Here is a 12,196-nt window from a genome sequence, read left to right on the forward strand (position 1 = left end):
CCCCGCTGGTGAAAACGCGTGAAGATGTTACGCCTCAGACGAAACCACCTGTCTCCAATGTTTCACGTTACACGTGCCTATATTGTTGGTTGCTTAAACGTTCGATCAGAGTCGCTGAACTAGAAAGTCTTGAAAAATCTGCTCAGTGTAATTTTGTATTACATACTCGATTTATCCAATCACATATTCACCCAGCAGAAGCATTTTCATTGCTGGCGGACGAACCTTACTCAATATTCTCCAAGTGAAGCCTCCAGGCATGACGCAGTCCTGCAGCACAGTGTGCGCATCCTCTGTCATTGAATTCAGTTCGTCTTGCGCTGAGAGACAGCAGCCAATCAGTGTGTGCTTAGTTGGGGTAACAGGAGCACATCAGCCCTGGAAAAAAGTTTGCTCACTACATGTCTAATAGCACGTCGTTATGTAAAAACGTCAATTGCGCAGAGCTACCATTTGCAGTTGCTTGTCTTTGTGATGGAGATTTTTCTCCTCATACCTGAAGGAATTATTTCATCCATCGTTTCGGTTTACATTCGTCACTGCAGAAGACATTGGTGTTTCGCATATGTGGCCTACCTTTCGTTTTATTCCACATGCTTTCAGTAAAACGGAAAGGAAAACATAAGGAAACTACTCACAAAAATACCGAAAACTCTTTGACAGCCCACGACCGGTTTCGCCCTTCTTGGGGCTCATCAGGTAGGCGCAGTCTCCGAGTGCGATAAATACATTCATTTGCAAATCAATTTGGTTTTTACACGAGACACAAGTGTATCTCTCGTTTATGACATTCTTCAACTGTATGTGCTGCACAAAGGCCGTTTCACTTGGTCCGATATTCGAGATATTGCAGTATATTTTCATAAAGGCGATTACTCCTAAGGTTGTTAAAACGGCTTAATTATTATTATCTGTTGCGTTACAGTACACGAAGAACGAGACTAACTGGGAAGACTTACTTTGAATTGTGACAGCCCTGTCTGGCAAACTACAAACGCATAAACCGGGAAGTTGAATATATTGCTATAAATTGGAGTTATTGAAAATATTGGGGTTGGCGAAAGCCACATTATCTATATTCCTGAAATTTATGCTAGCACTTCAAATGCGTCTTTTTCCACAGCAAGCTTTGCCTTTCACATGTTCGTATCATATCCTTTTTTACTTCATACTTCACGTCTCCATGGTTCAAATTTTTGGCTGTTCCCAGTGATCAAGCAAAATGTCAGAAGTGTTAAATACCCAACAACTTCCTAGATTTTGAATCACTCGTAGTTTTTCCTTCTGCAGTAGCTGAACGTCCGTTTTATCTTCTTGGTTCACTTTGTGGTGTCATCAATTTCAGATCCTCTTTTTTCTCATAGACCTTTTTTCAAATTATTGGCCTTAGAATGGGATCCCAAAAATGAAGAGTTTAGTCACTCCTTGTCCTTGAAACCATGCTCTTTAACACATTTGTAATTAGTAAGGGTGTGCTGTTCTGCAGCACAGATGCCAGACAACCGAGAAAAATGAGCCAAAGAGCAATTCGCGCTTCTTTTTTATTGGTAACCTGATTGGAAGACAGAAAATTTCTGATGGAAGAAAGACATATTCTACGGCGTGTAAGCGTCTTTGTTCCCAGACACATTGATGCAAGCGGAAATCGGAGAGCATCGAATGTTCAGTCATAACAAAGTGCATGTTTGCTGCAAATTTGAAAATTTTTCCGGAAGACATTCCTTAGCTATTTAAAAATAGGTTTGATTTGATATAACATCTCAGTACAAAGCAAAACTTTGCACGATTCAGTACCCGCACCAATTATCCGGTCTTCATTTATTACTTCAGGTTTGATATCCTTCAATCTGATTTGATTTGATATAACATCTCGGTACAAAGCAAACCTTTGCACGATTCAGTACCCGCACCAAGTATTCGGTCTTTATTCATTACTTCAGGTTTGATATCCTTCAATCTGATAAAAAACAAGCCTAGTGACTTGTAACGTGCTGTAGAGTGTGAATGCAAAAATTCCTTTAGAGTTAACATTATTGGGGCCATGAAAAGACAATTATTTTAGGTGGGTGGGAGCGTTTTGTTGAATTTCGACGTTTGAATCAACCATAAATAAAGACCTTACCTTAATATGGTCTTTTATTTTCTCCTCTATTGTGTTAGCAGGGTTGTGCCTTCCGTTGAAACAGACACGAATCGCTGTTGCAGTCGCCCTAATGGTCACTTATACCAAGAGAACAAGAATTAAAAAACTACGGTGTCGATAGAAATGGTTTACTAATACCCACGATTTTTGGTATACTAAGCCTGAAAGACCTGCATATTGTCGTCAACGAGCCCAAAGGTTTTGAGTTGACGTTCTTTGCAACTCACAATAATAACTTCCTGGAGCTGTGTATTTTGGGGATCGGCGTAGCCTAGACGATCGAAATGGCTTACGGTAAGGATAGTACTGATTTGACTGGTGAGAATAAATCTTATCAAAATTAAATCCGTGTGTAAAGCCTCCCGATTGTTGAATGGCATTCATCCGTGGTTTTTTTGTTCAAACTGTCCTTCAGTTTAGCGGAGCCTAATCATCATTCGAAAAAATGAAATATCGAGGACGAATATGATTTAATCTCATGTTTGAATGTGATCGTCTGAGAGCACAATTATCAGAGAACCAAACCAATGTTCCCAACAAGGCTCCTTTGACTGCGAAGTGGAGGTCTTGCGCTGAGAAATGCGCATGACCTCCCAACCTAGAAATGTATGTCAATGCAGGCCAAATATCAATAGTAGTTACGGGGTTAGGCTGTCCTGTGCATCAGTAACAGCTCAAATTGAGTCATTGATAGCTGAAAAGTCCATCATGGTTATATTGACAGAATCGTACCTTTAGTTTCCTCCTCTCTTCTACATAGTCACCCACAATATACTGACAAATTACGGTTTGATGCGTCTATTGTCCCTTAGCTCGTACTAGCATTACGAATGACTACAACTACACGCGCATCAATTTGTAGGCTTACTTGGAGGAAAAGTTGACAGAAAAGTAATCACCATGATTCAGTTTAATGATTCATTTGATTTCATAAAATTTCTTCTGTGTGACAGTACTGTGTGCCTTGGAGGCTTAAATGGAAAATACTCACAAACGACCTGTCGTACAAAATGGTAAATCGCAGAATCACAACTTTCGAAACCAGCGTCCATAGGTACCTCACAAACTTGCTACGTATTTTATCTGAGACTCTGGTCATTTAGTGTGTCAGCTCGCCTTGGCAACTGGCAAATAATTGACTCACCAAGAATTTTTGCTGTGAAACTAATCTTCACTTGATAAACTTTACCTCTATCAACATCTCGCCTTGCTGTCCGAATGTTTAGCTGCTTCCATTTGACTTTATGAGGTAGCTCAGACACAAGTTCGACAAAATATTCAGTAATTTCCCACCTCATTTACCCATTTCCACAGCTCTGTGCCGCAACCAATATTCAGTCAGATTTAGATTGAAAGATTCGCTTCTGTACAGCGTTGAGTTTATCAGATTCCCTGGTTAAGTTAATATGAGCTTAATTCCCCGGATTAACTCGGGTGCCGAAGGAAATTTTTGACTAGCAATCCAGATGGGATCTTCAGACACTGAAAGCTTTGGGCTGGGAAAATCTCCACTATTTCCATAGTCTCATGGAAGTTCTACTCTTTTTGTTCATCCTACTGGTAAACGTTAACTTTTGTGGAAGTTAAGGTAGAGGTGTTTCATCCTTGGTGGGATTAATCAGGTCAACTCTCAAAAGAAATCATTGACAAGAGAATAAGCTTACTGCCAAGCACAAAGCACCATAGAAATATGATTTGATCATATAGGACACTGAAGCGCATTTTGAAAACCTAGACAATCCTATTCAGAGATCTGGATTTGTCAAGTGAATGGGCCTTGGTTTTATTCGTCACTTGTTGTTTTGTATCTTGAAAATTGAGTGACTTTATAACTTGTCAGCAAATTCACAATTTAGCTATCGTTAGCTATGAATAAGTCTTCATTCGACCATTCATTTTCACCTGATATTAAAACTTGTTGCCCATGCGCAATAATCATGGGTTGTTTCCACTTCTCTGAAGCGTTATAATTATGTGTTACCCTTTAGTTCTTCTCTCGCGTGCCCACGGCAATTATAGGGGAGTGTTCTATCCTCTAACATTAGTACTCATCAAGTGTTGTTGCTAAAAGTGTGTGCGTGAGTTGAATTCATATTTTTTTGTTCGCATATGCGTTCTCTATATTTGGAAAAAATTCTAACCTGCTGTGTCCAACAGTTAATGAACAAGAGATCACCCAAGTTAACAAAATGAAATTAAACAGGGGATGATATCAATGAAGTGAAGTTATGGCTGTGTTAGGTGTTAATGGAGATTTCGTCCTGTCAGTAAAGGCAGTGTGTGCTGAAAAGCCGAGGAGCTTATTCGCGTTAGTAACCATCAGCGTGGTACATATGACGAAACTCAGAAAATTTTGAGACCCAATCTTCCGGCCAGTGGTTCAATGCTTAAACGTTCGACCACGCTCGGCTGCTCCATACAGTGATTATCAGAAGTCATGCGTTCATCTGCTAAACTTTGAGAGATGTCGTTACCTGTCAAGGACGATCCAACTGGCAAGGGGGAGACTAGCGAATATCTGTCAACATCCGAGTGTGTCAAGATCGTTTATCATTTTTCTTACTGACCCCAACGTTCTCCTGTCTACCATTACTCACACATTCGAGGGCTGCATATCGAACCGGAGTGAAAGCATCAGAAGGTAGCTCTGCTGGATTCATAACTGCAAGCTTTGAGATCACTGAAACATGGATGTCCATAGTCGAATGCGAGCAGCATGTTCTTCAGCAGTAGAAGTGGGGGTTTCTGGCCCCAACAGGAAGAACTGCACAAGAAAGATCGCACTGGAGGGCAATAACGTAGGAATTTATGAATGGTTTCGAATGACAGACAGAAAAATACGTGCCACTCACAGTGTTTTCTATTGCATAAAGTAGCAGACTGGTGCACCGTGTTAAAGACTGAAGTTACAAAATTGTATAGAACGACTGAGGATAGTCATATCAGCCGTGCTAGCAACGATGCTAATGTTGTTGTTATCTTACCCAACTGACTGCAAGTTTTTATGCCCAATAGAAACCACGTATGAATGGGCACATTCACGGTCAAATGGGTCGCTCAGGCTAATGATCTCCTCAACGGGTCAACGAGTCGAAATTATAGCCTCAAAGTCAGACCAAGTGGTGGACTACAATAAATCACCAGCATAATTTCAAAGATCATCCAGACATCTGATTTAGGATGCTGAATTTCATCAGCTTGGGCAGGGAATAGGTATATGTATGAGGTACCCAGTCTCGTTCTGTATGCACAATTCATCGTTGCATACCAACTCAACAGAAAGGCAAGCAAAGCAGTACAGTATGCGAGAATTTCATATCCCTGCAAAATAGACACCGAAACTTATCGTGGTAAACCGATAGTACTGATGTTCCTGTCGTTGGTCTTTGTGCAGGTTAACTTATGGTTTGGCTTACTGGTATTATCTCGGTGCACACTTTCGTTTGCTCAAAACTGTCTGAAAGCCAATCAGGATAACCAGCTCGGGGGAAAATATACCAAACCTGATTGGGATCACGTTTGTGTCTAAAACAGGGGCAGTCTACATGTTTCGTTCTGCGAGGAGTCCCTTTCTGGGCAGAAGCTTCTTTTAAATATTTTTGCTGTTGAATCAAAATACATACTACTTATTTGGACTGTTCACTAAATATTGCGAATTTTTATGTTAGAATCGGGTACAGTGCGCAATATGAATAGATAACAAAGCTCAGTAACAGGACCTTGCTTGTCTTTGACGAGTTACGCCAGAAAACATCAGTGGCAGACGATGGAAACTTAGGAAAGGCTGTAAACTGATTCATCCGCTTTCCCAATTGGAGTTAGCTTGGCTGCTATTGAAACTTGGAATTGAACCATTGTTTCAGAACAAGTGAGCTAAACTTCTATTCTCAAACAAAGCCTCGGTATATGGAACAAACACGAGGGAAGAGTCATTTTCTTGAGCAATATAGTTGACCAAAAGTTCCCTGAGCAGGTCAATGGAGGAGCTGGAAACCCGTACATTTTTCGGATTCTACTGTGACATGCAAACTAGAGTGGTACTATCAGTTTGTTTATAATTTACTGAATAATCAAAGAACCCGATACGGGTTTGTGGATACCTTTAGAATCGCCCTTTTCTGCTCAAACTCCGATCAGCTCATATTTAATTTTCTAGGAACAAACTATATTTGATACCATCCGTTGTCAGCATGAATCTTAATAGCCTGGGTTTGTATAGATAGTTGTTTTGTCCGCTGAGTCCAGCTATTGAGTTGCAAGCGTTTCATCACTAATCGAGTTGATATCATCGGTGTTTACTGGGTATTTTGGCGGTATTGGTGTGTGTGCACATAAGCTTGTATTTACGTAGAACGCCTGAAAAAAGATATTAATCCTGCCGACTGCATCAACCGATCCAAACATTTTGTTTGCGTGTCTCGATGTGGCATTCATCTTACTGGAATGGAGTTCTCTAAGCTGTTCTTTTTGCAGAAGGGTACATTATGAAACCCCAACCAGCTGGTTTTGCTGAATCCCAGAAATAAATCTCCCTCCTTTCTTGTATCCATCTCCAAGGGTAAACGGGTGTCGATGGCATTCTCTTGCTTAACGTTCCTCGGTAAGTACAAAACATGTAATACTTTCACATATTTCAATTTATTGACGCATTTGTTCAGACCTGTAAAGAGGTTGATATCGTTCAGTTCGTTCACCGATGGTTTCCCAAATGAACAGGATAAGCATGCATATATATATATATATATATATATATATATATATATATATATATATATATATATATATATATATATATATATATATATATATATATATATATATATATATATATATATATATATATATATATATATATATATATATATATATATATATATATATATATATATATATATATATATATATATATATATATATATATATATATATATATATATATATATATATATATATATATATATATATATATATATATATATATATATATATATATATATATATATATATATATATATATATATATATATATATATATATATATATATATATATATATATATATATATATATATATATATATATATATATATATATATATATATATATATATATATATATATATATATATATATATATATATATATATATATATATATATATATATATATATATATATATATATATATATATATATATATATATATATATATATAAACATCGAATAAAATGTCACTGGCTAACTATAAATACATCAGCGTTTGTATCACACCATAAAGTTCGTAAAGAAGTGACACGGCCACATCAAAATTTAGTCCACAAGCTGAAGATCGAAGAACAACTGACAAGTGTCAGTATCACCCTTCGAGGGATTCAGGCTGTTGTAAATTGATGGAATTCAGCTCCGGAAATAAATTCCAAATGTTTTCGCTGGGCCCCATTAAATTATAGTGCAATGTGTCAAACTGAATCCCGACGCGTCGGTTTCTTCAANCAGTTGCCGTTTCACAATCCATAAAAACCGAAAAAAGTGTCGTGTATTTCTTCCAAGAAATCTCAGGCTGTGTTGATTTCCATGATATGGACGGATGACAACAAGGAAAAAGAATTATGGATGGCTATTGAAAGCTGTGGGGTATTTGCTTCCTCACCAATTCATTAAATGCCAAGTAAAGTGTATAAATTCACCACCCTGAACTGAAAGCCAGATACAGTCCCCGCTTATTCGATGAATTCCAATCGCTGGGTAAAAATGCTGAACCACTTACCACGGCGTGTCCAAACACTACAGGCTTATTTAGGACCTAAAAAGCACAAAGCACGGACGCTTTTACAGGAAAAGACTCTCAAGTATAATGTATTGCAGTGTAATTTTATGCCTTTGTTGAGTAAGTGCCTTGGTTTCGTGTCGGAAGTCATCCAACAAGTGCACTGAAAACCAATAAACCGTGTCCAGCGTTCATTCAAATGAACTATCAGCTAAGTTGTTTCCCTACCACAGATTTGAATAAATTGTCGCATTACATCAAAAACCAACTTTTAAGAGGTGAACACCTATCAAACTTTTTAGCGCATGTAAAGTAGATGATGTTACTTTTTCTGGAATAAGGAAGAGATGGCCTTAGCTCCGGTACCAAGTAGCTGTGGGAGTGTCCAGTTCACGAGGCATAGTTCGGAGATACCTGAACTAGAACAAACTGACAAGTGGAAAAGAAGTTTTCATAAAGGAAACTACTCACAAAGTTGCTGAAAGCTCTTCGACAGCCCACGACCGGTTTCACCCTTCTTGGGGCTCCTCAGGTAGGCGCAAAATACCATGAACGAGAGATTCGGTTGTCTCTCGTGAAAACCACAAGCCAAGAGGAAGATCCCCTGTTCCTGAATAACGCTAATGCATGCTCTCATCTGCTCACACTGCACCCATGGTTGTTCTTTGTACGGTTTATGTGGAGGCATTTGAATTTGTCGCAATACTGGTCGCAGCCGCACTGAGAAGTACGCCCAAGGTATGGTGAAGTCCCACGACCGACCCTTCTTGGGGCTCCTCAGGTAGGCGCAAAATACCATGAACGAGAGATTCGGTTGTCTCTCGTGAAAACCACAAGCCAAGAGGAAGATCCCCTGTTCCTGAATAACGCTAATGCATGCTCTCATCTGCTCACACTGCACCCATGGTTGTTCTTTGTACGGTTTATGTGGAGGCATTTGAATTTGTCGCAATACTGGTCGCAGCCGCACTGAGAAGTACGCCCAAGGTATGGTGAAGTCGCTCCAAGTTCACTCTTTATATAGCTTTTCTATAGTCTTCATTGGATTTCGCATGGAACCCGTCTTACTCAGTCTCAGATATAACGATGCAGCTTGCCTTAACCACCGATACAAATGCATGTTGCCCAGTAATCTAAATTCAGGTTCTGCATGACCAAGACGTTTTCATCCATTCACTCCTACACCACTTTTCGCAATGTACCCTATTTAAAAAACACATTTAAAAGTTCCTAGCCGTTAAAGGTATCTCTTAAACTGTGGCCTTTACACTGATTCATTACCCTTTAAATGGAAACCTGACTACCAAAAATTTAGATATAACGAGCTTGCCTTAACCACCGATACAAATCCATGTTGCTCAGTAATCTAAATTCAGGTTCTGCATGACCAAGACGTTTTCATCCATTCACTCCTACACCACTTTTCGCAATGTACCCTATTTAAAAAACACATTTAAAAGTTCCTAGCCGTTAAAGGTATCTCTTAAACTGTGGCCTTTACACTGATTCATTACCCTTTAAATGGAAACCTGACTACCAAAAATTTGCTTAAACCGAGTAGACTCCAGGGTCAAACTGAACACCGGATAACATCCATACGGAAACCAATTCTGAACAGGCATGAACATGCGCTTATCAATAATGGACTTATACCCATTCTTACAATTTCGCTGACATTTTGGTTCCAAAATGGTAACTATAATCAAAAACACCAGAAAATAAACCACGCCTCATGCCAAGATACAAAAAATGTTGGTATATGACAGTGGATCCCATGCATATCATTTGAAGAGAAGCTATCAGTTGTATCAGCTGTCAAAAACTACAATCCATTTTGGAATAGTAGTCCAGTATAACAAAGAGGAGGTTGAGCCTGAATTTATAAGTCAGTATCTCAGTCGTATTCTTGCAGTCTACTTTCATAAGTGGGCCATCATCTACTCCACACACTATTTGAGAATTAGAAATGTAAATTTTTTCCAAGGAAAACTAGTCATAAGGTTTCTAAAAACCGTTCAACAGCCTGCGGCTGATTTTGCTCTTCCTGAGGCCCATCAGATAGGCGCAACCCTCGAATTTCTTTCAAACTTACGTTCTGCTAGAACTCAAATTGTAGGATCATTTGTCTAAGTAGTTGGTTTAAAAAAAACTGAACTAAAACCCTAACTATTGTCAATGAAACCAGCTGAAACATGAAGCACAGCTCGTGCGAAACATTTCGTTGAAAAAAGTATCACAAACGAGATATTCAGCCTCAGCTGTGTACATGATTCCGATTGTCATAAAGAACCATCTTTTTTAGGTGGGTGGTTTGTCCTAGTAAAACTTACAAAGCCATCGCAACACGTGACATAAGACCGACAAAACTGGTCAATAATATTCGGACAACGATGCATCTCTAAAGTGAGCATTCTCGTTTCTTGAAAAACGTTGGTGTATTGATGCACTGTTGCGCCTGCTTGTGCAAGTTTAATTAAAGAATTTCACTAACGTGTTTTCCATTGTTTGTTTCAAGCTTACTACAGTCAAAGTTTCATTGATACTAGACCCGTTCATGATCTCGTACTATTCTGGATCACTTAAACACCGGGAACCACTATTCCTACTTAAATATAGAAAGATGAATAAAACTGACTTGGTAATCTGGCAGAATGTTTACCTGGGCGCATTGCTCAGTAGCTTAGGAATACAGAAGGAAAAGGCAGTGCGTTCAGCCGCATGCAGGGACATCAGTTGTGACTTTGGAAACATCAAACGCTGCGTCCCTCGGTGAGAATAATAACCAGAATCAGGCATCAGTGTTACGGGTGTGTTATTCAAGAAACTTTTTGTGAATCTTCGGCACCCACCTAATTTGATATAAATGCCCACAGTCTACGTGGATTGGGGCCTCACTATAATTATACGATTGTAATAGTCACCTGATGAGATGGAGTAGTTTGCAACTGAGTCAAATTAAAATCATGAATAAAAGGAAAAACCGGGGCCAAGTTTAGAACAAATCAGTTTCAGAATAATATAAATGCTGTGCAGCACGCAGCATACAAAAAATCGCAACGCCATTTCATTAAAGTGGCACTAAACATAGTTTCCTCTTTTTACCCAACATATCGTCGATGACGGAAAAGAAAATGGCAGCGCCAAGCACACAACTTGACTGTTCATTTGACCCAGCCAGTTATTTCCGCCGAGTACTTCATCAGTCAACTCACAATCCCAGTCCTTGTAGCCGGGTATTATAAGTCAGCTACGTGCAGTCCCTTCTAAAAATCATAAACAGAATATAGGGCAGGATGGTATGTACGAACCTTTGTCGTCACACATGGGAGAAAAGCGGGTTAGCTTTGTTAGCGTTTACGACGTTGCAGGCTGTCACCACTTCTGCCGATCTCTTTGTCCATATGTCTGTATAGACACTTATTTTGTGTACACTTGGAAAGCCAACCACTATATGCCAGTATGAAACCAAGGCGACAGTTGCATTAAGTGCACATGATGGCACTTAGAGCCTTCACTAATGGTGTGAGAGTGTATCTCTCAACCTCTTTATTTATTAACCTTTCGACTACATTCATCAAAATTGTCCACAGTTGACATCTGGCCATGATGACACTTGCTTTCGCCTCAATGAGACTTTTTGAAAATACAAAGACACTGCTGACATGCAGATAACATGCTTTACTCAACTTTCGCCCGTCACAGTATATCCTAGAGTCCGCGCGAGTTCGATTTTCCTTTGTACTTTAACTTAGTTTTCCAACGGCGCCTATTACACGCCCTTGTGCGTAATTGATTAATTAACGTTCTGAAATTACCTGCCTCATAGCATGGCACTAGTCATTTCACCATACAACTTCTACAACACCCCTAAATTAACTAAGATGAATTTGCAGGAGTAGGAGTAATTGATATATTTTTAAAATTCTACTGACTACCAAAAGCGATATCAAACCTTATCCATTTTCAAACAAAAGTGGAAATTTTACATGAATGCCTACAAACCATCACTACTGGCTCATCAGTCAGCGTTATTTGGACGGGAACTCCTACGAATTCAGTCAGCTCCACCTTCCACCGTACCTTCCTTATTCATCTGGCCCACGGTCAGTTGATCAAAATTTTCGAACTGATCCACTCGGCCGACTGGTGAATGTCATCTGAATACCCCAATATCCAAGAAACGGATGCTTGCAATCATACCAGAATCAAGGGTATCAGAACAAAGGGAGCACCAATCAAAGATTGAAAATGCTGAAGCATTTCGTCAATACAATAGATTTTGTTTTCAC

General features: G+C 39.1%; 1 protein-coding gene across 1 annotated transcript in view; it reads right to left on the reverse strand.

Annotated features, from left to right (window-relative positions):
• T265_04427 (hypothetical protein) overlaps positions 1 to 12,196 on the reverse strand; it is a gene marked incomplete at both ends in the record, with an annotated part of 41,960 nt that overhangs the window by 14,077 nt on the left and 15,687 nt on the right. The window contains one exon of the mRNA XM_009169172.1: positions 7,384 to 7,462. Coding sequence (XP_009167436.1) covers positions 7,384 to 7,462 — 79 coding nt within the window. The remainder of the gene's footprint in view (positions 1 to 7,383; positions 7,463 to 12,196) is intronic.

The sequence above is a fragment of the Opisthorchis viverrini genome, assembly GCF_000715545.1.
Source record: "Opisthorchis viverrini unplaced genomic scaffold opera_v5_73, whole genome shotgun sequence".
Taxonomy (NCBI): Eukaryota; Metazoa; Platyhelminthes; class Trematoda; order Opisthorchiida; family Opisthorchiidae; genus Opisthorchis; species Opisthorchis viverrini.